A 27,645-nucleotide genomic window follows, 5' to 3' on the forward strand; every position below is an offset into this window, starting at 1 on the left:
TTTTCAAATCTGTCTGTTGAGAGGCTGACAGTACAGTGAGGCAACGCTGCAGATGTCACAAAGACGTGACAACTGTGGATTTTTTCTAAAGCACCGTGCAGCTCGAGCGATGGCAAAATACATGGCAAAGCATGATGGCAGACAGACAGAAGCCCCGGGTCTGAGTGAAAGCTGAAACATACCTTTGGTTAGGGGTAAAGTTTTGGAGAGCTTGCCAGAGAGGACTGGTTTTATTGTTAAATGGGGGGTGGGGGGGCGAACACACAGAAGTATCAATTTTCCATCTTTGCCTGTGGAGTCTTCAATAGCAATGGGTGACTATCAAAGCAGATTTCCAGTGTTGATTTAGCTGATCTGCCATGCTAACAAGGGAGCCCTGGTAGAGTACTGGGTTAAGCACTGGGCTGCTAACCACAGGTCAGTGGTTCAAACCCACAAGCCTGAAGACGAGCTGTCTGCTCCAGTAAAGATTTACAGTCTCAGAAACCCTTGGAACAGTTCTACTCTGCCCTATGGGGTCATTTTGAGTTGGAATCGACTTGATGGCAGTGGGGTTTGGGTTCTACCAGGTTAATAAGGTGCCCTGGTGGGACATAGAGTGACACATGAGGTCAGCAGTTCAAACCTCCTCCACCCCCCAGCTGCTCCTAAAGATGCTGCCTGCGCTTACAGATTTCTAGCCTTGGAAACCCTAAGGAACAATTCTGCTGCCTGTTGAGTTGCTCCAGCCCGTCTTGGTCTGGCTGTCAGCTGTGCTAACCCCTGATGAGGCATAACGAGATTTGGTGGCCACTCTCCCTGAGCTGTCCGAGTCCCTGTAGTGCCCAAGACAGTGAGAACACATTGAAGCTCGGAGTCCCCTTCTCTCTCCACTCTCCTCCCCACCTCCAGGCCTGTCTTGGTCTGGCTGTAACCCGTGTTGCCCATGCCTGGGCATCAATGTTGGCAGCCACTTCCCCACACTCTTCAGAGTGATAGCAAGAACGCTGACGGTGTCTCCTCCAGGCCCAGGGGTTTCTGCCCTGACATCTTTCCCTGGGGTCACGTTACCACGCCACTCCAACCCCCATTGTAATCGTCACATCTCTGGCTAGTGGCAGGGACGGAGCATGCTGGCACTGAGTACAGCAGTCAGTATTTCTCTAGCAAGAATGTCGTCTAAGAAGCCACACATTTCTTGGCTAAGAAAACGATGTGGCTCTAGTTCCTGCACCTATCTAGAAAGGAAATCAAAGAGCCGATCTTCCCTCTCATAATCATTTCCGCGAACTGATCCCAGCCCTTGGGTCAAGAACACAGCTGTCTCGGGTCGGCTTCGACGACCAGCCCTATGGCGTATCTAGCTCTGGCCTGCTCTCACTGCCCTCATGGGAACCGCAGCCGTGCACGCTTCACTTTATTTGTGTTGAGAGATTTTCTACTGGGCTCAGTGAAAAACGTCTCGTGGGCCAGAATTAGGAAGTGGCTGTGGAACACTGTGATTTAAGGACATCACAACCAAGGACCAGAATCAGAAGGGAAGTCGGATATATCTGATTCCCCCCTCAGATGAGACGCCGTTTCACCTTTTGCTGTGACTGTACAAATTAGACCGTTTGTGTTCCCTGAACCCCCAAACAAGGGCATGGGCTCCTGAGCTCTACTGCAAACAACTGGAATTGTTCTGAAAATATATTTTAATAATTAAAGCCAAACCACTGCCAGTCAGTCGGCTCTGACTCACAATGACTTCAGAGTCTTCTGGAAGCCGATGGTCAGGCCTTCTCTCCAACTCACCTGCAGATGAACTCAAATCCCCAGCAGCTGAGCATGTTACCTGTTTACAACCACCTGGACACTCCTTCTGGGGCACTGCTTTGCTCCCAGGCTTCCCCTTGAGGAAAGCCAGAAGCTGCCATCGAGTGGGTGCCAACTTGTAGCCACCCGATAAGGCAAGGGTGGCAGGCAGGTTTGTAACTCTTAATGGGGGTGGAAAACCCTGTCTTCTTCCTGAGGAGCAGCTGATGGTTTTGAACGGCTGACCTTGCAGTTAGCAGCCCTTTGTGTAACCACTATGCTACCAGAGCTCTTATGCTTCCACAGTTAGCAAAGCAACACAAATATTTGCCCACTGTGAAGCAATAAAGCATTTTAAGACTCCCTCCCACTTGCTTCAAAATCAACACCAGCACTTCCAGCTATAGCAAGACTTTTATCACCAACCAAGCCAGCCACAGAAGGGCCACAAAGAAGGAAAAAAGCAATCAGACCATCTCTGCTGTGTCTTTTCAAGGAGATTTAAATCTTGTCATTGCCTTTCAAAGTGACAAATGACGTTAGGAATGCCTTCACTCTCTAACTCTCATGCCTGCCCCCCTGGGCCCTCCAAGATCATGAGCGACCAGGGGAAGCTGATCCATTGGGCACAGCAGCCTCTGAGCACAGGTTGGAGTGAGAAGGCTGGAGGAGACAGGCCAGTTAGATCAGTGGGCTAGCCTGTACTCTTACTGAGCTCAGATCTTGCTGGGCAGCCACTGATAATTCCCTGTCTTCACCCCAGCTTGTCACCTTCCACATGCCAGACAAGATTGTAAGAAGAATTGGGAGAGAATGTGTGGACTGCTGAAAAAATCGGGACACCGAGTCCCCAAGAGCCAAGGCCCACCATCCCTTTCCTGGGTGTTCCTGGGTGCCACGTCCCATAGTTGGCAGGGCAGAGGCCAGGTCTCCTTTCAACTGGCAGCAAGGCTGCTCGGGCCTGGCTCTCTTTATTGGATTCCAGCCGTTGGGATCTAGAAACAGGGCATGAGGGGCTTCCCGAGGCTGGAAATGTCCGAGGGTCACACGTCCTCACGGAGTTGGGCAGAAGCGGACAAATGCAGCCGTCACTTCCCACCGCCGGTCGTGTCCCTAATGGAAGCCCCCGTGCTGCCCTTTTGCCGGCATACCCCAGTGGGCAGGCTCTAGGTGGGTGGGCTCTCCCTCAGCCCCTGGATGCTGCCCATAGGCTGGCATCTGATACGACTGCCTTGGGCTGTTCGTTGTATACACACCCGAAGAGCTGACTAATGAAGCTCTACCAGGAGTTCAAATAATCCATGGTCATGAGCTCTTGCAAATCGATTCTAAATTACAAAGTGCTTTCTCAGACCTGAGGTCCTGGAAGGACACTCTGACATCTGTTTTAAATGTATGCCCAGAATTAGAACATTTTTCTTCAGTCGGTTCTTAGAAGATGCTCCCAGGAGCGTCGGAAGGCCAATGGATGGATGGTCCTCAGCCTCCGGCTTGCTCACTCAGCACAGGTACTCAGAGAAGACAGATGGCTGGGGAAGCCCACCACGTGTGGCGGAGGGTCCGTGAAATGAGGGAAACCCTCCAAGAGACGGACTGACCCATCAGCCACAACCATGGGCTCTAACACGCCCCACCCCCACTGCCATCCTGGAGATGGGGCAGAACGGGGCTGTGTTCCTTCTGTTAGATGTAAGGCCAGCGCTGTGAATCAGAACTGGCTTGATGTCCACTAGCAGCAGCAGCAGCACCAAATCAAGAGTGTGATTCATTAGAAAGAAACACTGCGATCCCCTCGCTGCCCATCTCTTCAGCACCGCTCTTTACCAGGGGCTGTGACCACAGACAGTGGTCCCCGCCCCCAATTCAGTGGATAAAAACCTGGGTCTGGCACCTCTGTGACAAGTAATATCACACCATTGATGCCTGCAGGCTGCTCCCGTGTTTACATGAAAGAAGGACACTAGCTTGTGCTTCACGGTTACAGAATGCTAACTAGATAACAGGGCTCTGGTTGCAGTGAGCTGACTCAGCCGAGGGGTGATTCAATGAATGAAAGGGCGTCTCACTTGGGCCAGTGCCTTTGCTAAAGCATCCTGTGGTTACAGCCAACATGGGGCGGAATCAACAAAGGTAAGAGGAATGGACCACATCCATGGCTTTGGTGAGTCGGCTGCTCCCCACTCCCAAGCTAACCTCCACACCCACTTTCAGACTGAGGTTGACTTCCCTTGGTTCACCTTTTGATCTTTCCACAGGGTTACTTGGTTCTTTGGAAGCGACTTTGGCCTCATGTTGTTTTTTGGCTGGGCTCCACACTAGCTATGTGGCGTCCCCTAGGGTCCCCGGGTGACACTGAAGTTTGGCTTCGCCTACTCCCCCTGAAAGCTGACAGTTCAAACTCGCCCAGCAGCACTAGGAAGGAAGCGCTCTCTCTGGCTATCGGCTTTGGGAAAGATTTCAGCCGAGAAAACCCCCTGGAGTGGTTCTACGTTGTAACATGTGACCTCACCGTGATTCTGTTTGTTTATTTCCTTAGGTAGTTTACGCCTAGCATGTAGCAGAAAACCAAAAAACCCACACCGAACTCACTGCCAGCGAGTTGATTCTGACTCATGGCAACCCTGTAAGGCAGAGTAGAACTGCCCCGTGGGTTTCTGAGGCTGTAACTCATTATGGGAGCGGAGAGCCTCATTTTGCCCACTAAGAGCCGCTGGTGGCTTCGAGCGACTGACCTGCTGGTTACCAGCCCTGGGTAACTCACTACACTACCAGGGACCCCAGCACGAAGCCCAAGGGACCGCTGTGCGAAAGGTCAGGTTTTTATACTCATGCGCTTTTCTACCCAGGAACCCTGCTGGCACCCTGATCAAACACTTGGATGCCGAGAGGCTGGAAATCTGAGCCAACCTGTGAGCTGGCATTTTGCTTCCTTAAAAATGGCAGCCCGCGAAGCCGATCGAACAGTTTCACCCCAACCCACAAGGTTCCTGGGAGTCAGAAGCTGCTTGCCAGCAGCGCGCAGCAACACTTTCTACCAAATGGCCACCACACCACAAAGAAGGGGCTTGCACACGCTCTGCCCCCCTCCCGGCTCCCCCACCTGCCCGCACGGGAGAAGCCACAGTGCCCGTTGGGAAGCACGGGGGCTGGGAGCGCGGTAGGTACCTTGGTGACAGACAGTTCCTTGGATTTAGATTCGAACAGGTGCTCCAGCCTGGAAGTGTCCACCTTGATGGGCTCCAGTTTTGACCACAGGAATTCCCTGCAGCGGCGGTTGTTTTTGCACGGCCACTCAAACGGCCGGACTTCATTCCAGAACAGACGGATGGTCTTCTTCTTCTTGGAGAATGCTGGCTGACCCCTGGGTACCTGGGGCCACCCTAAGCCCTGAGGAGCGCTGAACACTGGAGGAGGAGCCAATAAATTACCGGGGACTGGAGGGGGGGGCACGCTGTCCAACAGGGGTGGCGGGGGTGGGGGCGGCAAGCCCAGGAAGGTGGGTGGGGGTGGGGGCGGTGGCCCTTGGGTGTCCCTGTGACCCAGGTCCACGTCCAGGACGTCGATGTCATCCTCCTCCCCCAGGTCGGTGAAATCCATGTCTTGGATCCTCAGCTCCCTTGGATTGGCCATGAGCTGGTCCCAGATGTAGTCAGACTCTGTCTTTGGTGGCGCTGTGGTTTTCTCAGGAACCCTGTCATTGGGCTCGTCATTGGCAGAGACGGACCCTCCTCTCCCCAGGTCCCCGCTGTTGAACTTCTCTGCAAAGGCTTTCACGCTGCCCCGATTGTCCAGACAGTCCACGTCCACCTTCCTGACGTTCTCGTCCTGGGCCTGAGAGTGGGCCTGCAGGGTGGATATCCTGCTGGCGAGGCTGGCTACCGCCTCCGGGCCCTGCTCAGTCCTCCCCACCTCACCCTCCTCCTTCTCCTCCTCATCTGTGGGCTTCCTGTTATGGGCATACAGCATGTCCAGCATGAACCGTTTGCTGGTGAGGATGTCGCCACACTGTTCATTTACACCGGCATCCGGAACACCCGAGGGCCACAGACCTGGAAGCACACGGAAGAATCACAGTGAGAAATGGCCAGAGGCCTTGTGCATTAGAAATCCACCTAGACATACAGTGAGCATCCCTCAAGGGAGTGACATCAGAGAAGATGCCGAGACAATGCAATGAACGTGCATAGCAGTGGTGGCTGGTATGGGGACATGACCAGGCCGAGACACTTTATCCAAGACCCCGTGACGCATGGAGGACTCACAGCTCTTTTAGGCAGGCTGTCACTCATGCCTTCCAGTTGGGCTTATGGGAGACCATGGGAGCTGCCTCAGGAACAAAAGGGCTTCTAACTAGGCATACACAGGCTGAGGAAGAGGACGGCCTGACCCAGGGCAGGTGTTGGTGAGCCTCTAAGGTCACAACTGTTGCTCCCCTGCTCTGGAGCTGCATCAGGGCAGCTCAGAGTGCCGAGAGGGAAAAACAAAGACGTTACTGCTGACTCTAGAAATTTGGTGCTGATGGGTATGTGTTGCACTGGTAATCATAAAGTCAGCAGGTCAAATCCACGAGATGTTCCTTGGGAGAAAGATGAGGCTGACTTTTTTGGTAAAGATTCACAGCCTCAGAAATCCTATCTGGGGTGCTTTGAAGCTGCATTAACTCGATGGCAGTGGTTGGGTTAGGTTGGGTAGTGTACCAAAATCAAAATGGGCTGTTAATTCAATTCAGATGCCCACAGGTGGCAGAGTAGAACTGCACTCCGCAGTGTTCAACAGCTAAGAGCTTTCCGAATACATTGCCAGGCCTTCCTTGCAAGGTACGGCTGGGAAGGCTTGAGCCTCCAGCCTTTGGTTGGCAGCCGGGTGTGGTGACCACTCCAACCAGCCTGGGACTCCTCACTAGTCTCCAGGGAGTGCTTCCTAATGACACTGTTGAAATGTCTGATCATCCATTCCCTCCCGTAGAAGGCGTTCTCACGCGGCTCCTGTCTCCTGTCACTACCCCACGCATCTCCCCTCAGCCATGGCTTTGCTTCTGTTAATTGGACGAGCTAAGAGGGACTCCTTAATTTGCCAACTTAATGGAAATAGAAGAGAGTTTCCAAAGTTTCCATCCCACCTCCACTCCCCTGTCTGCATCTGGGCCCTGAAATTCCCTCCTACATCTTCTACTAAGTTCCTCCTACTAGATCTTTCCTCCCAGCAACATAAACATGGTGCATTCAACCTGAAGTGTTCTCCCTCTGTCTCTCGCTCCCCTACCTATTCTTCCAGCTATCACCTAACGTTTCTCCTTTTCTTTAAAGTAAAAGTGCGTTTAAGAGTTGACTTTGCTCATTACCTCTAGTTTCTTTTTATTCTCCCTCCTAGCCAGTCTAAGGAAGTCTTTACTCCCACCCCCCTCGAAGCTGCACCTTTTGAGATGTGCTTTGTGTTGCTACAACCTGCATGGCCTTGGCTGCTCACCCGCTCCTCCTTCAGGCACTGTCTTCGTGTAACATCCAGCACGCTGCACTCAGCTGGGTCTCTCTCATCTTTCTGTCTACTCATTCCCCGTGCTTCTGGAGATCACCCCTTCTTGTGTCCTTGGACCTCCCTCCCTTCACCATTCATCCTCGTCGCCGTCATGTCATCCAGTGTCAGGGCTGGATCTTCTGCCCGGACTCCCCGGCCCCCTATGAAACGACTGCTTTGCTGCTGCTGTTTATCTTGGTCCCAACCATCTGGCTGCTAGTGTCCTGAACCTTGGAGCCATCCTTGACTCTGTTCTCTTATACCCACCTCAATGCAGCAGAGCCTCCTGCTCGCTCTATCCAGACTCCACGCAGACCCCAGGGCTATCTCACCAGAACCCTGGTCCATGCCAGCATGACTTCTGCCTGTAGAACAGCAGGGTGCCCTGCTAGGGTGTTTGCATCCATTCTTGCTCTTCTGCAGACACCTCTTACTCCACTTGATCTTAGCCAAAGGCTAAGAAGGGATCCAGTCACTTCTTAACCCAATGGTCACATGACGCTGTTAAGATGTCTGGTATCTTTCTGCTCCAACTCCTCTAATGGTTCCCCGGGTCACTCAGAGAGCAAGAGGTCCTACGTGTCACCGAAAGAGGAAGCCAGTGACCTTACCATAACAGTGCCCACAAGGTCTTGCGGAGCCCCATCTCCCAGCGCACCCACTCACACAGACGTCTTCAGCCACAGTGGATCCCCGCCATTCCTGGAACGCACCAAGCACAATCTTGTCTCAGGGCCTCCGTCCTGCCTGGGGCAAGTGGCCTCAGTTAATCAACCACACAGTTTGCCTCTCTTTCTGCTGTCGGTCTTTGCCAAGTCAGGTCTTCTCAGCGAAGGCTTCCATGACCACCTTATTTCAAACGGTGCCACCACCTGCCTCGCATCCATGAACATTTTTTCCTTCTGGGTTTCCAACAGCATCTTCTCCTGTCTCAACTTCCACAATGCTATTTAGTCATGCAGGTTCACACGTGTCTCTGCCTCATCGCTGAATAGCTGTCGTTATTCATTCAACTGTCTGCACTGAAGTGGAAGCCCTAAAGGTGGGGGTCGGGGTTTGCTTTGTTCACTGGCGAGTTCCCAGTCCCTAGAAGGACGGACTGAACAAAGGGTAGAAGGGTGTATTGATTCCAGCTTGGTTCCTAGAGGCTGGCAAGGTGAGCGTGGGCTCTTCAGACGTCGATTTTCACCAGCTGCTCAGGTCTCTATGTATACTTATGTTGACATGTGGCTGGAGCCAAGGCCAGGCAGGAGCCTACATTAGAAGCTTTCATTCCACCACAGGGCCACACCCATCAAAAACCCAGAATGGGCGGGGACACTAGTCCTGTGTTGATTTTTGAGTATTTACCAAGGACGCACAAGGGCCCACTGGTGCTCAGTTTTGTGTAGTGTCATTTTGGTCTCTGGGTTCTGATCAAGATTAGCCTCCCTGACCAAGGGCGCATAGCTCCATCAGCACCAGAACAGGAATTTCTTAACTTTCTCTTGTACGCTTCACAAGCAAGACATGCTTAGGAAATCCCCACTAGCAGAGAGAGATGGGGTGGCTTTGGAGGACAGAACCGAAACCATCTGGCTATTTGGAGTCTCTACAATGGGTCAGTCCTGGAAACAGGGAGACCACCTTCATGCCAGGAGGCCACAATAGAACAAGTAGCCGGGCCTTTCTCAGAAGTCTGCCTTATTTGTCTCCCAGTTGTTGGGAGATGTTGGCATTTCTTTTTTTTTTTGTCCACAGGGAAAAGCGAAAAATCAGGCATCATTTTAAATTCTGACTTTCTTGCTTACTCTCTGGGATCAATGCCACCTCCATGGTGAACTGATTTTTTCATCATTACACAGTGTCCCCTTGTCCGTTGTCACTTCCGGTGCTCGGATGACTTCTTTATCTGATCTCAAGAGGAGTCTCACCATTCCTGCTTTTCTTTGGTTCATGTTTGCATTTCCCCCAGCTTCTGTCTTCAGCAGTTAGGTACATTAACACATCAAATGGTGTCATAATATTTGCTTCAGTCATCAAATATGACTTAAGAAATGCATGATGGGAAAGGGGGTCTCCTATCATGATATCATGCCGTGATACTCTGGATCATGCTCAATCTTCTGTTCTAGCACATAGTCTTGAGGTAGAATGCATTGGTTTCAGAGAAGGCAAATGTTCGGTTCCCGGCTTGGCCTTCCTGTCACCACCTCAGCAGGAGGGCTAGCTCACCCTGCCTCACTGTACGTGCGAAAGGCGGAAAGTCAGCTCCTTGCCTGGCATCTTCCTGGTGTAAAAGCCGAGCTGACTCATGATTCTGTATTGTCAGCGGGGTTAGAGGCACCGCTCCTTGCTGGACCGTACTGGCTCTGGGTTGAGAGATAGCAGAGAGCCAGCTAGCCCCTCCTCCCACTGCCTCATTGAATCAACTGGGGCTAGGCAGGCCGGGTGGCTCAGCTCCTCCATAGGGCACTGCTGGCCTCGGGTGGGGGGAGTGCTGGCTGGCTTTCATCCACTTCCTTCTCAGTCTTGTGCCTGCTGGTGGAGATGAAGCGAAGATCTCCACAGAACCCACTGCCACTCTCGAGGTGGGGGGCATCAGAGTGTTGCCTGCTCCGGCAGAAGATTAGCTTTCTGCTCACTCTGGTGCCATCATCAAAGGGCGGCAGTGCTGCTCCTGCTCTGGAAGGGAGACACAACTCCCCACTTGGCTCTGCTGTAGAGGCTGGGCCAGGAGCTGCTTTCTCATGGATGTGTGACTAGGGTGAGGTGAGTATTCGTAGCCAAGGTGGTTTGCTGTTCTGTTCCCCAAAATCAATGCCACAAAGTCGATTCTGACTCTGTGAGGTGATCGTGTTCCCAAGCCCTTAGGCTAGAGGGAACAGACATTTTTGGTCTGTTGGGGTGGGTCCATGTGGCTTCTCCTTGGGGATGTCTTGCAGGAAGTAAGCCTTGCCAGCCGAAGCAGGGAACTGGCTAAGGCAGCTGCACCCTGGCTAAGGCAGCTGCACCATCACAAAGCAAGAGACCTGAGAGTTTGGAACAAAGGTTCCTAAGCAGCCTGCCTTTGTCATTCCACCTTTCAGAATCTCCCTGTGCCTAGTGGTTCTGCTATTTAAAGCCTGGCTTACAGAAACAGGATCCTCCATCCTGGCCTGATGCCTCTTCATCCATTGACTACCACGATTTCCTAGGCTCCTGCCATGTTCTAAGAGGCAGCCAGCTAAGAATCGATACACAGTTATCAAAGTCGGCATCCCTGTCCCCACAAAGCCTGTATTTGAGTGAAGGCAAAGGGAGATGGATGTTCGGGAGATGGATGTTCTAGCCAAGCTTCTAATGCTAAGACAGGCAAGATCAATTATCCATCCGTCCATCAATGAAACCACATGGTTAGAGTTTATGGAGTCTTTCTCAAACCCTTCGATGTATTTTCAAGCGCCAGACGCAGCTGTTAGATACAAGACTAGGGATCATTTTAATGGGCTGTAGGGTTTCCCTGTCATTTGACAATGTTCTCAAATGTAAGAACTGGTAAACAGTTACCCTGAGCCCATAGCTGCCCGTGAGTAATGGAACCAGTAAACTACTGCAAACAAAACAGGACCAACTCTCTCAAGAGCACCAGAGTGAAGCAGAACTAGACTGCAGAGCCCTCACACCCCTGTCCACCTCCACACAGGCTGGCGACACCTGCCATTGGTAGAAAGCCAATGGTTGGGGCTGGGCGCTGAGTTCCCATTTTTGGAAAGTTGTCCTTATTTGGAAGAATACTGGAAATCTGATGTGACTTGTTCAGTTCCCTGGCTTATTTTTACTAATCCAATTTGTTGATATATTTTAGGAGAGCTAAGCCCAGCTCTGATGAATAACTCTTACAGTTATTCAAGATACATAAAACGTGAGCGTGATAGCCCACCTGATGGAGAAGTCTTAGACATACTACACCTGGTACTATGACCATATAATCAAGTCTGCTGCTAACTTGTTGGGAACCTACAGCACCCGAGCGGGGCTGTGTGCAGGGGGTCCAAGGGTGTAAGCTTTTAGAGAAGGAGTGGCTGGTGAGCTAGGACCACTGGCCTTTCTGTGAGCAGCCAAACACGTAACCACTGCCCCACCAGGGCTGCTCACTGTGACCGTAATCACACGAGTATGAGCCACAACCACAGGCATTTAGAGACTAGTTGTTATCTATGAAACTAGTAGGGAAGAGTAGATGTAACCCCTCTCAGGACACACATCTTCCCATCTCCCACCTCGTGGATATACCACATGTTCAAGGCTTTAATTCTAACAAAGCAAACTGTGTTACTCTGGGTACTTTTAGAGAAACAAATCCACAAAAACTCATGTATAGAGAGTTTTATATAAAGGGTAAGTGCACATCAAGAAAACATCCCAACCCAGTGCTGCCCAAGCCCACAAATCCAACCTTAACTCATATGTCCAATACCAATCCACAAAGTCTTCCTCCATCTCACAAAACACACACAAAGCCACCAACTGCAGGAGGAAAGCCGAGTCAGTGAATGTGTAAGCATCTCAGTGCTGGCAGGAGTCTTCACACGGGTGCTCCAGCACCCAGAGCTGCATTGGGGTGGGTCCATGTGGCTTCTCCTTGGGGATGTCTTGTAGGAAGTGAGCCTTGCCAGCTGAAGCAGGGAACTGGCTAAGGCAGCCGCACCCTGGTGCGACCATCACAAAGCAACAGACCTGAGAACTAGAAAGGTGAGGGTCACCGAGCCATTTATCTCTCCACCCTTCAATTAACCCCACATGGGTTTATGGACCAGGTTGGCACCATAAACTAACTCACAAACTATGCCATCTCCCAAGTATTCCTCCCAAGTTCCACTGCGGCGTGGTGACCTGCGCTAGGAAGAATAACATCAAATATAAGTGGGCTTCAAGAAGCTTCTGGGACACTCCATAATCTCTTAATTCCAGGTCTCCTGGGTGGTTTGGGGGTTTCATTTATTCCTCCAAGTCCTGTTCACTCATCCATGTTTGGGGACCACCTGTTTTGAATTTGGGAACCAGCATGTCAAGTGGGCAGACCTTCAGGACGCATTCATGCTGTCCTCTGGACCAAAGATGTTGCCTATGAGCATCTCTCATGTGTAGCTTACAGAGCAATGGTTCCCAAACTTATTAGGCCTACTGCCTGCGTTTCCAGAAAGAAAAAGAAAAAACCAACCCTGGCAATGAGAAACTTGTGTACTACGGGCCTATAATCCACAGTAAAATGCAGGCGTCTAGTTTTGCAGCCCCCCTGAATCACCTCAGCACCCCAAGGGGACAGTATTGCTACTTTGGAAAATACTGGTGTAGCCTAGAGTTTGCTCTCTAAGACAGGGCTCCACGGGGGTCCCCGAGGTGTGTTAGCTCTGAGAGTACACAGATCATGGATGAAAAACCAAAGCCCCAGGTGTATGCACGTTATAGAGTGGAGGCTGTGACAGGCAGACCTTGACAGGGCTGCGTCGGCCTTCCAGGTCTCACAAGCTTTCCGCCTCTGGCAGGGGGCAGCCTCATTTTGGAAGAACATATCTGCGCTTTTCTCCTCCCAGAGAGGTTTGTGCCTTACATGGCTGCCAGCTGTGGCAGGTTCTACGGCATTTACAAAATCCCTAGAGGCTATTGTAAGAGCCATGGAGGCACAGTGGCTGAAGCATCGGGCTGCTGCTCACAGGCCAGTGGTTCCCAGCAGCTGGGCTGCGGGAAAGCAGTGAGGCTGTCAAGATGTATCATCCTGGAAACCCCAAAGGGCGGTTCTACCCCATCCTCCCTTGGGTCGCTGTGTGTCAGAATGAGCTCAACGGCCCTGGGTTTTTTATAGGTTTTGGTGGCACCCAGCCTGAGTCTTGGGGAGAGGTCCTTTCAGGCCAAGCATAGCAGCTTCTCACATCTCACTCGGTCCCTCATCCTCAGGCCACCACCCACAAGGTGCGCTAAAGGACTAAAGGGCGTAATACCCCAAAGACAGAATGCCAGCAGGAAAACGACCTACTCTGTGGTACAGAAAGGAGTGGGCCCGGGCGTACGGAAGAACATGATGTTAACTACGAATGTTTCTGCACCGTAGGGCCTGTGGACAGCCACACACACACGCGTAGAAATGCACTTTTTTTTCCAGACGCACACTCAATCCCCTGGAACAAATCTGATCTGGGCTAAAATACCCAGTGGCCCAAGGTTGATAGAACTCATGTAAAATTCTTTTAAGGGGTAGATAACAGGACAGTATGTCACTAAACCTAAGTCAGAACGAGAAAAACGTCAAGCCTCTCATTGAAAAGTAAACCCTTCTGTGGGAGTTACGTAATCTGGTGCCAATTTGAGACTATTAAGAGTGAAGGGGTGGAGTTTAGCCTGTCAATCAGGTCGTTACTTGATGACCTCATTTGGAGGCACTACGGAAATACATAGTTTGCTGGAGGTGGGACATACAGACTCTCTGCTTGGTATTATGACGAGGCATATGGAGCTACGATCGAGCCCTGGAGCTGGAGGAGCCACGCAGAGACCCACACCAGCGCTGAGATGCTTCCACCACCACTGGATCCACAAGACGTTCCACCCACTGGCCTGTGGTCTTCCTGCATTCAACATCACTGCATGTGTTGCGTGAGTTTGAAGAGGAATTTATAGATTGGTATTGGACATATGGGCTAATATTGGATTTATGGACTTGACCTGGACTGAGCTGGGGTGTTTTCTTAATATACAATTGCTCTTTGATATAAAGTTATCCCTTACACACGAGTCTCCCTGGATTTATTTCTCTAGTCTACCCGGACTAACACACCTCCCAAGGGGGTAAGGAGTTTTTACTTGGGGGAGTCCTCTGGGGCTCAGTACCCGTGTCCCCTTGCCCACCTGTGGAAGGGATGAATGCAACACCATGACACAGGGCTTGATGCCACCTTCCAAAGAGACAGGAAGCTGCCAGCTGGCTGGCCAGGTGGCCACACCCCTCACCCCCCAGAGCCTGGGCAACACAGCCTCAGAGTGAGCTGACCCAGAAGTCACCACCCCACATTCCCATCCCCTGGCCTCCCCTCGTCCTGGATTCCACATGGCATGCTTATTGGAAAGAGGGGTTTGGGTTACCAGTTCCTCGGTCCCTGGCGAGCTTGTCCTCCTTGTCCTCCCTCTCCAAGGTGCTGCTGGAGGAGGAGAGGCTGGAGCAGTTGTCTCGCTCATTCACCTCCTCATTCTGCCTCTCTTTTTCACTGAGGGAAACCCTCTCCTCCGGCTCTCGCTCCACCTCCCTCTCTGCTTCTGCAGGGGCTACTGCCTGGCCCGGCTCATCAGCCACCTGCGCCACCTCCGCTGCGGCTTCTGCCTCGGGTTCCGGCTCAGGGTCCCTGGCACTTGCTGGGGGAGACAGGAGTGGAGAGAAGGCTCACAACAGTCGCGTCTGTGAAGTGTGGCGTGGGTTGTGTAAAAGGAATGCAAGGTCCGTTTTTCTGGGCTGTTGGGTGACTTCCAAAATAGCCTTCCATGATTTCCACCCTCTGCTTAGGCAATCAAACACCTATCTAGGAACTGTAGTGAAGGGGGTATTTTGGGGGGGGGGCAGATAAAATTAAAGTCTTCAGCCAGGTGACATTAACATAGGAAGATTACATTGGTAGTGGGCTTGACTATATCAGGTGAATATATCAAAAGCAGAGAAGTCAGGGAGGATGAGACATGATAAGGATCTGACATGCTGTTGATGCTTTGGACACACAGAGAGGCCACAGGGTGAGGAAGGTCGTTGGGCTCTTGGGGCAGAGAATGACCTCCTGGCTGACTGCCAGCAAGGAAACGGGGAGTTCCATTCCACAAGCATCAGGAGCTGAATTCTGAATCAGTCTCGAAGTTGGCTCTTCCCAGAACCTCCCAGAAGGAGCCCACCAAGCCAACCAACCAACCAACCAACCAACCAATCCACCCATCCACCTACCTACCGACCCACCCTCAGGCGAAGCCTGGCTTTGGTTAGCCGAAGGATTCAGTTGAGCTTTTGACCAAGAGAAGCTGAATTAATAAGTGTTATTTTAAATTGCTAAGTCTATGGTAATTTGTGACACAGCCACAAAGATTAATACAGGAACTGTTTGTGTCTTCAGGAAAGAAAAAGCATGTGCTGTGGCAAGCAAACAGCAGCTTCATAGTTTTGAAATCGGGGCGGGGTGGGGGTGGGTGGCAGTGAGGCCCATCACCCTTTGCTTGGATTCTTTCTGCCCAGAATGCAGCCTCACCCCATGATGTAGAAGGCTATGCGCGGGCCCTAGGCTATAGGAAATCCTACCAGGCACTACTGGAGTGCTGGTCCCTGCACCAGGGTCAAGGTTCTCACGGCTCCCGCCCTCCCACTGCAACGGCACCGCCTGCTTGTGCATGCTTTTGCTGAGCAAAGCCTTCAGCAATGAGTAGTGATTTTATCAGGCCAGACAGAAGAGCGATTGAGGCCAAACCCACCCCTCACACAGGTTCCAAAGACCAGGCATTATGTGAAGATGGAAGATGACCACATCGGATCCCCAAAGGAAAGACTGCTGCATCAGCACTTTGCCGCCGGATGGCACCATTCCCTAGTTCCCTAACTACCAAATCACAGCAGAGGCAAGCGCCAAACAACTGGGACTCCCACACAAGCTTATCCATCACAGTCGGCATTACGCTCTCCAGCACCTTAGCACCCATCAGGGCCAGATGAGTGTCCTTCGCCTGCACAATATTTGGGTAGAGGTTTTACTTGTAAGTGTGAAATGTCAGATGATAATGGCACTGTTGTAAATAAGGAGTGAGTGTGAAAAACATTTGAGCCAACTGCCACGTGGGACACCCAGAGCGGGCAGGCTGGGCAAGACAACATTGTGTGGCACTCTGGTAGGGGCGCCAGGAGCATACACTCATGTCAAGGACACTCCCAGACCCAGAGCTCAGGTGAGCGGGGCTGGCTGGTGAGGGTGTGTACGGGTAGAGACCCCAGCTGACTAGGCACTGGCATTACGGCGGCACTGAGACAGCACAGGCTTTAGTGGGCAAGGGGCCCAGCTGCCCTCGGTAAGAAGTGCTTCTGCCAGGACTCACTTGGCCCAACGCCCACCCCAGTCCTCCACTCCTGATCTGCGTGGAGGCTGCCTTTGTGCGAGAAATGAGTCAGAGCATTGAGTAGGGAGGGGCGAACCCCCCACCTTTCTTTATGTCTCTTGGGTAACATCCAACATGACAGGACAGCAATGGCCAGTGCAGCGATGGCCTCTCCCTTCTACTCTGAAGCCGTGACTTGAGCACACATTGTGGACCTTGTGCTGGGAACCGGGCCTCCTCGTACAGGGACCTGCCTCCCAGAGACTGAGCCAGAAGCTGGTAGAAATAGCCATGGTCCCTTGCTGTCTACGTTGTCGCTGCCGAGTGTCTCCAGGAGGGAGGTTTTAGAAACTGGCGGCAGGAGGGCAGAGCTTCGGGTACTGGCAGTCCCTGGCAAACGCCACAGGTCACACTGACAGTGAGCCCATATGTCTGAGAACACATGCACGGTGCTGTTCCTTCAGAGCAACTCGGCTGGCTGCAAGAAAGAGGGAGCATGCCTTTCAGAAGACCTCGCTTTAGACATTGGAGGAAGGTTCTGGTAATTTCTTCCTCATCTCATAACGCATTACTTAGCAAAGTACTACAAGCCCCATTCGATTCACAAGCATGGTGCACTCCAGCCATGGCTAAGGCGCTGTCGTCCATCTGGTTGACAGAGAGCATGTGTTTCTCTGCACATTGACATCAGAATAGCCACATCAAAACGGACATGAGCAGGCATGTGGGGGGTATTCTCATGGGTGAGCAGATGGGGGAAGCTGGCAAGGGGGCCTGTCTGTCATGGCTCGAACACGGACAGGGGGTCGGGTCCGGTGGCGGCAACACACCTGTGTCTATTCACCACCCCAGAGGAGACTAGAACCCCCCAATCCAACCCACTGTCATCAAGATGAGTCTCGAATTCATAGCGATCTTGTGGGACAGGGTATAAATGCCCCCATAGGATTGCCCAGGCTGGAAGTCTTGATGGCCACCGGCCACCGCACCCTTCTCCAAGGGACTGGGTGGGCTCAAGCCACCGCCAGCCTTCGGATGCTCAAGCACTGCCCCACCAGGGCCCACTTCAGAGGAGTCTGCCGAGGTGCAAGTGTAGGGGCCAAGACTGGTGGGTGATTCTTTCCGGCCCATTGTCTCCATCCCTGCTAGACTCCTCTCTGCAGAGAAAGAGCGAGAGAACGCAAACACCAGGACCGTGGCACCCTAGGCAGCCATGGTCACAGATGGCAAGAGCTGAGGGAGCCACACAGTCCCAAGGACCATGGGTGCTGCTTTGTCCAAACTTCATAGCATCAGTCTTTTGAAACAGCGACTGAGCCAAGACACTCGGCAGGGGTGGGTGTGGCAGTTCCATACTCTGTCAACTTGTGGTTCTGAATGGTGAAGGGGTGGAGTTTCACCTGCCAGTCAGATCACAGCGGATGACCTCATTTGGAGGCACCATGGAGATAAATCGCTCCCTGGAGGCTGGACCCACTTCCTCTGCCTTCCTGTTCTTGCTATGGAAACACACTAAGGAGCTGGAGGAGCCACACGGAGATGCTTCCACCACCCCTGGGTCCAGACTTTCTACCCACCGGCTAGTGATCTTCTTGCATTCGGCATCATTGCACGTGCTGCCCGAGTCTCAAGAGGAATTCTTGGGCTAATATCGGACTTGTGGGCTTGGTCTGGGCTGGGATGTTGTATTGATGTACAATGATGTCTCCATATAAAGTTTTCTCTTCCACACATAGGATCGTCTCTGGATTACTTTCTCTAGACTACCCGGACTGACACATGGGGGGGATCCTTCCATCCATTCTGTGGACAGAGGTTGTCGTTGCCCCGGGACCTGCCCCGACGAACCACGGAGTCAATGTCATCCCAGTGTGCCATGGATCGGTGGCAGAGGTGGCTGCCTTAGTGATGAACAGTCCCACCAAGCCGATCACCTGGGTGTCAGGATGAAGGGGCCACGTGAATGCAAGCATGCTTCTTCCGGACCCAGCAGGCAACATGTGGGCCGCCGTCGCTGGGCCCAGTATGCTTTGGGAGAGCCCTCCATGTGGTGGGGACACAGGACCTGACCATAGTCCAACCAGAGGGGTCACAGTGGTATAAGACTGCTACCCAAGTAACCTAAGTTGGTACCGAAGTGACTTAAGAAGGTGTTGGATTATCAAGTGACAGGCCACGGGGGGGGGGGGGGGGGGATGACCCAGGGGCCACTGCAGAAACATTCTCCAGCTGTGTTGATCACCCTCAGGAATGCCAAGGAAAGAAGTTCCCGGGGTCCAAGGCCTCTTCTTCCTCTCATGGCAGAGAACCCCCAGGGGTCAGCGCCACAATGTTCAGGATGATATTCAAGACTCCACAGAATCGGAGAGCCCCCGACACCGACACCAGCACCACACCACAACACACACTCACTCTCTCTCTCGCTCTCTCTCTCTCTCTCTCTCTCTCTGCCTTAAGAGTCACACTGCCCCTATGCCAAACCTGCTCCTTGAGTAGATACAGGAAGATGTACCTTCACAGCCTCACTCAGTCCCTAGAAAAGGGGAACCCTCATGTGAGGGGATTTAAAGGTTTTTTTGGGGGAAATTCTACTGTCTTTTCATTTTCTTTTCCTATGAACAATTTGAAGTGCTCTCCCAAGGTCATAGGGAAAGTCCTATAGGGAGCTAAGGTATTTGTCAACACCTGGGGGTGAAAACACCAACAAAGAATACTGACGTTCCCTCGGATGCCAGGACAACAAACAAACCTGTCTGGGAGGTGCACAGCCTGAGTGCTCTTCAGGAGTAAACACCATGAGACTTCACCTTGTGCACGTCCGACGGGCTATCAGGAGGGGCCAGTCCCCGGAGAAGCACATCGGGCTTGGCAATGTGGAGGATCAGCACAAGAGAGCCGCCATGTAATGGGCTGGCAGCATGGCTTCAACTACAGGCTCACACACAACCACCATGGGGAGGCTGCTGCAGGCCCGGGCAGCATTCCATTCTGTTGTGCACAGGATCGCTGTCAGTGAGGACCAAACAAGGAGTGAAAACTGTTTGTAACTTTCCACCCTTGCTCGCCTCATATGGAATGAGCCTTTCTACAGCACAACCATAGTGCTGGCAGGGAGCAAAGGAGCATGCTGGGGGGCTACCGAGGAGCAGGGAGGAGAGACCCTCACTACCCTCACCCATGACCTCTGCCAGGTGAAGGAGGGTAGACCCAGCACCAAGGGATCCAAGCTGCTCAGCCTCTCACCCGACAGGACAGCTTCTATAGTGACATATTTATAGATGTGACGAGGATTCTGAAGTCAAAGGCAGACTCCCAAGAGGATCTAGTAAGGGCCCTTGACAGAGCCTGGGAGGTGACAAAATGGCATTTAAGCACCGTCTCCAAAGAGGCAAAGCATTAAAAGATGTGACTATGAGAATGTTCTGGGCAGAGGGGAGGGGAGGGGAGGGCGCGGGCAGGGGCCTGGGGTACATGGGTGCAGGAGGGACTGAGAGAAGCCTAGAGTGGTCGGGGGATGCAGTGAGCAGGGCAGGCTGGAAGGCCACCAGGGCCCAGCCAAGGGCCTTGTGTGTCCAGATCAGGACCTGCAACTCTACCCGAAGGCAGTGGTAGCTTCTTCAGGAAGAGCTAAGCCTCATTTCCTTGAGTCTCAGATGGCCAGCTATGTCTGCATCACGGCAAACCGTGCTTGCTGCCGGAAACGGCGTAGGCATCCCTGCTAGCTATGCGATGAGGATAAATGGCCCGGATGCATGCCCCGTAGAGGGGTCTGAGGAGGGTGAAGTGCAGCCCACCGATGGAACACACAAGAAGGGAGAGAAGACTGAACACACCTACCTGTGAAACAACCCGGGGCAAGTGGCTGCGAGGCCAGGCAGCAGGAAACACATTCCACCCCAGCTATCAACTGGGGGAGCAGCCGTGTTAGCAGTGAGCCGGGGACGGAGAGAGGTCTGCCGGGCTACTGGCTTCCTGAGGAACCTTTAGTGAGCACACATCACGTGACCCGTCTAACGGGATCCCGCACCCTCTCTGGGAGGACGACGCTGTTATTGTTCTCAGAAAGCCAGGCCCAAGAGAAAACGGAGACTGCCCATGCCCACGGCCAAGCAGGCAGGGACAGACTCGAGAGTGCGTGAGAAAAGCCAAACTCCACATACCAGCACCTAGCAGGGTGCCCCTCGCTTATCCAGAACCATCCATGCCTGACAATCATGTCAGCTGGACCAAGGACACTAGAGCTGCCGGCATCTCGGCGCTGTGCCAAGCAGGCAGGGAACTTCAGAAGGGCTAGGGCTGGGCACCGACGTAGCCCTTTGGCCAGGGGTGGGTGGGAGTCTAGGACGGCAAGGAGGACATGGCAAGGGACTCCCAGCGACATGAGAGGCAGCCAAAGCAGGCTCTGTCTTCCTGGACCACGTCCTGAGCGAGCAGACTGACCGGGTTTTGGCACCGCCAGAGTGCCCTTAGCAAAGGGCAGAAAAATGCAGTTGGCCAGAACCTGAACTGACCTGATTAAGAGGCTATAAACAAAATGTTAAGGTTGGGATGGAGGTGGGAGGGGCCTGAAGAGAAAAACAGACCACTTTAACTGCATAAAGGGGCAGAGTGTCAGACACGGGACACAGTCTAGAAACAACGATGGAGAGGCGTCTTCGGGGGGAAGAGAGCAGGGATCTGGTGAACACCAGCCTTTGTGGGAAGAACTTGAAGGCAGCCGCTTGAAAGAGCCTTTGTCCGAGAAAAGCAGATGTGACAGAAGACAGCGGGGGTGGGGTGGGGGGTGTCGCTGGGAGGAGATGAGCCAGTCAGGGTGCAGTGAAGCAACGATGAAACATACCACTTTCCTCTAGTTCCTAAATGCTCCCCCCTGCCCCACTATCATGATCCCAATTCTACCTTACAAATCTGGCTAGGCCAGAGGATGGACACTGGTACAGATAGGAACTGGAAACACAGGGGATCCAGGGCGGATGATCCTTTCAGAACTAGAGGTGTGAGTGGAGATACCAGAGGGTGGAGGGAAGGTGGGGAAGAAAGGGGGAACTGATTACAAGGATCTACATATAACCTCCTCCCTGGGGGATGGACAACAGAAAAGTGGGTGAAGGGAGACATCGGACAGTGTAAGATATGACAAAATAACAACAATTTATAAATTATCGATGGTTCATGAGGGAGGGGGTAGCGGGATGGGAGGGGAAAAATGAGGAGCTGATACCAAGGGCTCAGGTAGAAAGGAAATGTTTTGAGAATGATGATGGCAACAAATGTACAAATGTGCTTGACATGATGGATGTACGTGTGGATTGTGATGAGAGTTGTATGAGCCCCCAATAAAATGATTTTAAAAAAAGAAGACAGTGGGGGTGGTGGGCTGGTGGGAGGAACCCAGATGGGAAGCCATCAACATGCTGGCCAATGGGCAGAGGGAGAGCCAGGTGCTCTGTGGCGAGCCTATTCAAGGCTGCCCAGTCAGATGGAGACGGTCACCAGGGTGGGCAGATGACACAACTTGGGGAGAGGAAGAAAGAGCCGGGTGTGAAACTTTCCGTCAGCCTGGCCTTGCGTCCCCACAGAGAGGGCAGCTCTTCCCTCCGGTGATCTAGTAGCCTCTGTCCTCTGGAAGCACATCCACTGACGCCCCACCCGCTCCCAAAGCTCTCTCTAGACACCAGACCTCGCTTGGTCCCCAGGTGAAGCGAGTGGGAAGAGAGGGCTTCTACAAGACTCGTGCCTTGCCCACACCAGTGGTACACAAGGATCTGTGCACCCTTCACACCTTCTGCAGTTCTCACACCGGCGATATGATGTGAAAATGGACGCCCCCTGTGTGAGAAATGAGGAAATGGGGTCCAGGAGGTTAAGACGTGTGTCCAGGGCTACACAGCAGTCTGGAGAGTCCTGGGATTCGTCTCCAGGCCCTTTCTGCATTGAGAACGGCCCTCCACAGAGAACACCTCTGTCCCTGTGTCTTCACGGACTTTGAGATAGGTTTGGGCACTAGGAGACCCCAGAGGACAGAGGGAGGGGCATTTTTTTTTAATCCCTGCTCTCTTCATAAGGGGCAGTAAGTTGGCCACCAGCTGCTTGGGTGCCATGGTTTTTCCTGACTAGAGCTCTCCCAAAGTCCCTGCTGTCCCCAAATTCCTTCAGCCCTAGAGGTGGGGACAGTTTACAGCGTCCTGCAGGTGCGACTCCTGTGATGACCCCTACCCCATCCCTGCCCACACTTCTGCAAAGTCCCTTTGTGGAGGGCCTTCGGTTATTCCTATCTGCTTGCCACAGGCTCTCCCCGGTAAACAATGAATGCCATGAACCCCTAGATCACACATTGTCACTCCTTCAAAAGTGCAACTGGGCCGCCCCCCGACACCCTTAAAACAATGTGTGACGCTAACCATTTCCACTAACTGGTCACTTGGAGATGACATCTGTCACCCCGCAGTTTGCGTGGACTGTGGCAACACGTAAGCTCATCACAAGAGCGAGAGGGGAAAACAGTCCCTCTTACGTGGACACGAGTTCAAACCCATGCTGCTCATGGGTCTGCAGTTGTCTCTGGACCTTCGCCACATGTTTGAGGCTTACATGGATTTCCTGCTCTATGGGAGGGTGGTGCTCCTAACTCCTCCCATTGTTCAAGGGTGAACTGTATAACCATTCCCAGGGTGTGTGTGTGTGAGAGTGTGTGGGGTGTGTAAGTATGTGTGTGTGAGTATGTATGTGTGAGTGTGTGTGTGGTGTGGGGTGTGTGAGTATGTGTGTGTGGTGTGGGGTATGGGGTGTGTGAGGTGTGGGGTGGGTGTAGGTGGGGTGGGCAGGACACAGTGGGCAAGGATATTCCGATTCTGCCTTCATCCATGTTTCTGACAGCTGGGTCCAAAGTGTCCAAGTGGACTCTCGTGTCATGCAATTTCTCTTTGAAGAGATAAATGGCTGGTTGAAAGATCTGAACTTAATCAGTCGTTGGGTGGTTTCAACTGATTTCAATCTGACGGTATCTTGAGGTCTTTGCCAAGACTTGGCTTTGTGGCAGCTCTTATGAAACCAAGGACTGGGTCGGCCCGTCCTACAATAGCTGCTCCAAAGCCTGTCGGTTCCAGAGACCTCCCCAGTTCAGAGTCAATAACTCACACCATCTACTCTAGACGTGGTTGAATCACATAAATCTGACAAAGGTCCCAAGAGGAAAAGCTCACAACTTTGAAAATTCTTTAGAGTTTGCCCTTGGTGTCGGGCCAGTCCTTGCTGAGCCATTCACTCAGATGCACCCTAGAGCACAGATTCTCAATGTCAGTTCAGCAGATAGTGGGGTCAGATGGTGTTTGGCTGTGGGGGGCTCTCTTGTGTACTGTAGGGCTTTCAGTGACATCCCTGACACAAGAGGTGTTGTGAATTGGGACATGAACAAATGTCTCAACCATGGGGCAGGAGCATAGCAAAATTACTCCTGGTTGAGACCCACTGTTCCCCAGAAATGTTTTCATTACAACAGACACAACCGCAACCCGTTAAGTTTTACAAAAGGAACTCTTTTAATCACCAGCAAAATACTGATTGATCACTCTAACGTGCATGACTTCAAAATAAAGCCCAGCTCTGTGCTCAGATTTGTCAAGTACGTTGGGGTCTAAGTCATCCCTTAAGATGAAAACCACACATAGTCAAAATTATCTCCCAAAGTCACTTTGGGAAGTGTTGCTTTTACAGATAGCATACATATATGGATCCTGCAGAATTCGAACAACTGTTTACATTTAGCTTTGATGCAGCACCATAGGAAAGAGGGTGCCTGCCGGCTCGGGCCATGTGAACCCCACCCACAATTTCTTAAACTCACAAATCGCAGCTGATGCAGCAAGTTGTTCCCACTACAAGAAGCACATGGGAAAAGTAATGGCCCCAGAAAAACAGACCCCCGTTCCTTATCTCATGGCAACTTGGGGACATGCACTGGAGGCGAGTGCTAGTGAGATTATCAACAGTATGGAAATTGTAATTTCTAGTTACTTCCCTTGATCCACGAGAGCATGCTTATAAATGAGTTGATCTGATTAAAGCAGACCATGTATCCTCGCACATCAAGCCAGGTCTTGAAAGCTTTCTCAAATACCTCCTCCCAAACCAGAGAAAGCAGCGCTTGTCTTGGTTCCAACAGGGCCACCCAAGACTGATTCTAATACTCATGGATCCTTTCCCTCCCAACGAAGCGAGTGGAACTCCTGTACTCTTGTGAATTTGGAAGGCAAGCCTCCCCTCGAGCATGAAGACAGTGTCTAATTACACACGGACAATGCCTTTAAGAGTGAACTCTTGTCAAGTCACCGACATATCAGTGACATCAGAATCAAACTGCTCCTTTGAGAAAGATTCGCTAGCATTAAAAGGGATCATCCTAAGTAAAATCACCTAGCATGCATTGACCGACCTTGTGCTTCTGGTATGTGTGTTTTTGTTTTCTTTTCATGCTGAGGATGTAGTGTTATTGTTAGCTGCTGCTGAGTTGGCTTCTGACTCACACTGACCACATGCACACCAGGACCAGGACACTGTGATCTACAGGGCTGGGTTTTCACTGGCTGACTTTCAGAGCCTGATCACAGGTTTTTCTTCCAGTAGATCTTAGTCTGGAAGCTCTCTTGCAACCTGTTCAGTATCACAGGCAGATCAATGGGTGCTGGCTGCACATTTGGGTGCGTCAGCTGAACATCAAACCCACACATTCTACTACTAAACCATAGCGCTCATTAGCACCTAGTTCCTCTAACTTATATGCACTAATGGGGCAAGGAGCAAATCTCGTTTATTGAAAAAAACATTTCGTCTGCCAGGCACAGTGCTAGGCATTAGAAACTTAGCTGGGAAATAAACATAAGAACCACAAAGCGTCCTTAAAATAATTTTCAAGCTAAAGTGACCTCTGAAGTTATGTTGAAAAAGATTGTATAAGTTAAAAGAAAAACTAATGTCTAAAGAAAACATTAGTTCTTCCTACTAGGCAACTTCGACCAAGTACTATGGAACCAGTTGGCCTGAGATTGGGGTCTGACTACGAATCCCACATTTAAGTTCTCACCCCGAGTAGCTCTCCCTCCCCCACCCCCCCTCACACCCGGTTCACCTACAGATGTGGGTTTCCATTTAGTCAGCAACCCAGTGTATCCATACTTATTAGCAAATTTATTTCTAAAGGAGTAGATATCTGAAATTAGAACATTCACCTAAAACCAAAACCAAACTCACAGCAAGTCTTAGAGGGTAGGGTAGAACTAACTGCCCCTGAGTTTCCTAGCCTGTAATGCTTGATGGGAGGAGAAAATCCCATCTTTCTTCCTCGGAATGGCTGTTGATTTTCAACGGCTGACCTTATGGTCAGCAGCCTGATGCACACCACTCTTCCACCAGGGGTGGGGCTTCCCAGGCATCCGAAGTCAGTGAAGTCGAGTTGTTCTGAAGCAAAGATGGAGAGGTGTGAGGACCGGGACATCAGCTTGCTGGAGGTTGAGCATCGCAAAGAGAATGGATGAGAATGTAAACTGGCATAAAAAATGCAACCTGTGTCTCCGAATAACGTGGGGAGTGATTGTCAAAAGGAAGCCTCCTTTTCTGTGTAAACTTTCACCAGAAAAACAATAAATGTGACTTTTAAAAAAGCTTTCATGGCTGAAAATGCTCCACATCTTGAGTGGGATTAGAGATGCGTGCACATCTATTAAAGTCATTGAACGGATCACATAAAATGTATGCAGTTTTCAGTAAAGTTTGCTGAAGGGCAGTTAAACCAGTATCTTAACTAACAGCTTGTCTAGATTCATCCTCTGAGTCTTCTTCCTTTATGAGTTAGGTGACATAGTGCGATATAGATTGAGCTGCTAACTGCAAGGTCAGCAGTTTGAATCCGCCAGCTGCTCTGAGGAAGAAAGTTGAGGCTTTCTACTCTTTCAAAGCTTGACAACCTTGGAAACCCAGAGGGACGATTCAGCTATGTCCTATAGGGTCGCTATGAGTCTGATTCGACTTGATGGCCGTGAGAAAAGAAACAAATTCCGTACTGGTCTGCCAGTTCAAACTCCCCCACTGGTCCTCAGGATGGAGATGAGGGCAGCTGCTCTCATAGAGACTGACAGTCTCAGAGTCCCCACCACACAGGACCACTACAACTGGAACTGATTTAATGCCACGCCTGAATTATAGATAGAGCAATCATGGACTTGACAAGATGATATTATTTTAGGGGTGGGGGTGATGGGTGGTATTATAGTTAGATTTTCAGAAAGACACGGCCCTGATATATTATATCAACTCTCTGCAAAAAGGAGCCCTTGTGGTGTAATGTTACGAGTTGAGCTGCAATCCCAAAGATCAGCAGTTTGAAACCACCTGGAGCTGCTTAGGAGAAAGACAGGCTTTCTACTCTCGTAAAGAGTGACAGTCTCAGAAAACCATGGGGCTCTTCTACCCTGTCCTGTAGGGTCGCTATGAGTCGGCATCAACTTGGTGGCAGATAGTTTGGGTTTTGCAAAAGTTCCCCATCACTTCTTCAGTCTACACTCCTGCCTCCCATCTGTGATCCACATGTCAAACCGCTCTCAGAGTATGGGGGAAACAGTGTTCTCTGGAGATTCATGTGCCGGTTTGCTTTTATCACGCTCACTCATTCACTTGTTCATTCTTTCACTTGCAAAGCATTTACCACATGCCTCTTCTGCTCCAAGCGCTGGGGGCCACAAAGGTGAGCACAGAAGCCGTTGAAGATGTCCAGACCAGAGATATCAGGACCCGTGACAAAGACCCGGGGGATAGACAGACAGACAGACATGGCCGACTTGAGAGAAAGGAGCACACTGGAGACCCGGTGAATGAGAGGGTGTGGGGGGTGAGCGCTGAGGGAGGAGATGGGAATTGTGGGCATCCTTCCAGCTTAAATGACCGGCCCTAAGAGATGGGCTTCCCTAGTCCAGGACTAGACTGTAGGAACAGGTAGGGAGGAGGGTCTCTGAGTCTTCACCTGAATGTCTCTCAGACTGGCACCCAGCAAGTCAGAAGTACCTGACAGACATTCATAGATGGAGCTGCCTAAGGAGGCTGGATACACACCTGAGCTCAGGAAGGCCAAGGTGAGAGATAGAGATCTGGCAGGTATCAGCATGTGGGAGGCAGCTAAAACCACAGGTATGGATGCAAAAGCACAGTGAGTGGGTGTGGCATGGTAGAGGGAAGGAACCCCACCACTTGGGTGGCAGGCAGTCACCCAAGAAGAGTCAGTAAAACGACGGAAAG

The 27,645-nt window shown here is 51.6% G+C and overlaps 1 protein-coding gene across 8 annotated transcripts in view; it reads right to left on the bottom strand.

Moving 5' to 3' along the window:
* The window catches only part of FHOD3 (formin homology 2 domain containing 3), a 475,205-nt gene that overhangs the window by 58,931 nt on the left and 388,629 nt on the right, over positions 1-27,645 (bottom strand). For 7 of the 8 annotated variants that reach the window (XM_075533135.1, XM_075533134.1, XM_075533133.1 and 4 more), the window contains 2 exons: positions 14,389-14,655; positions 4,942-5,825 (listed from right to left, as the gene is read on the bottom strand). In XM_075533135.1, coding sequence (XP_075389250.1) covers positions 4,942-5,825; positions 14,389-14,655 — 1,151 coding nt within the window. The remainder of the gene's footprint in view (positions 1-4,941; positions 5,826-14,388; positions 14,656-27,645) is intronic. The other variant, XM_075533130.1, reaches the window with a different exon arrangement.

This window comes from Tenrec ecaudatus, chromosome 15, assembly GCF_050624435.1.
Source record: "Tenrec ecaudatus isolate mTenEca1 chromosome 15, mTenEca1.hap1, whole genome shotgun sequence".
Classification (NCBI taxonomy): domain Eukaryota; kingdom Metazoa; phylum Chordata; class Mammalia; order Afrosoricida; family Tenrecidae; genus Tenrec; species Tenrec ecaudatus.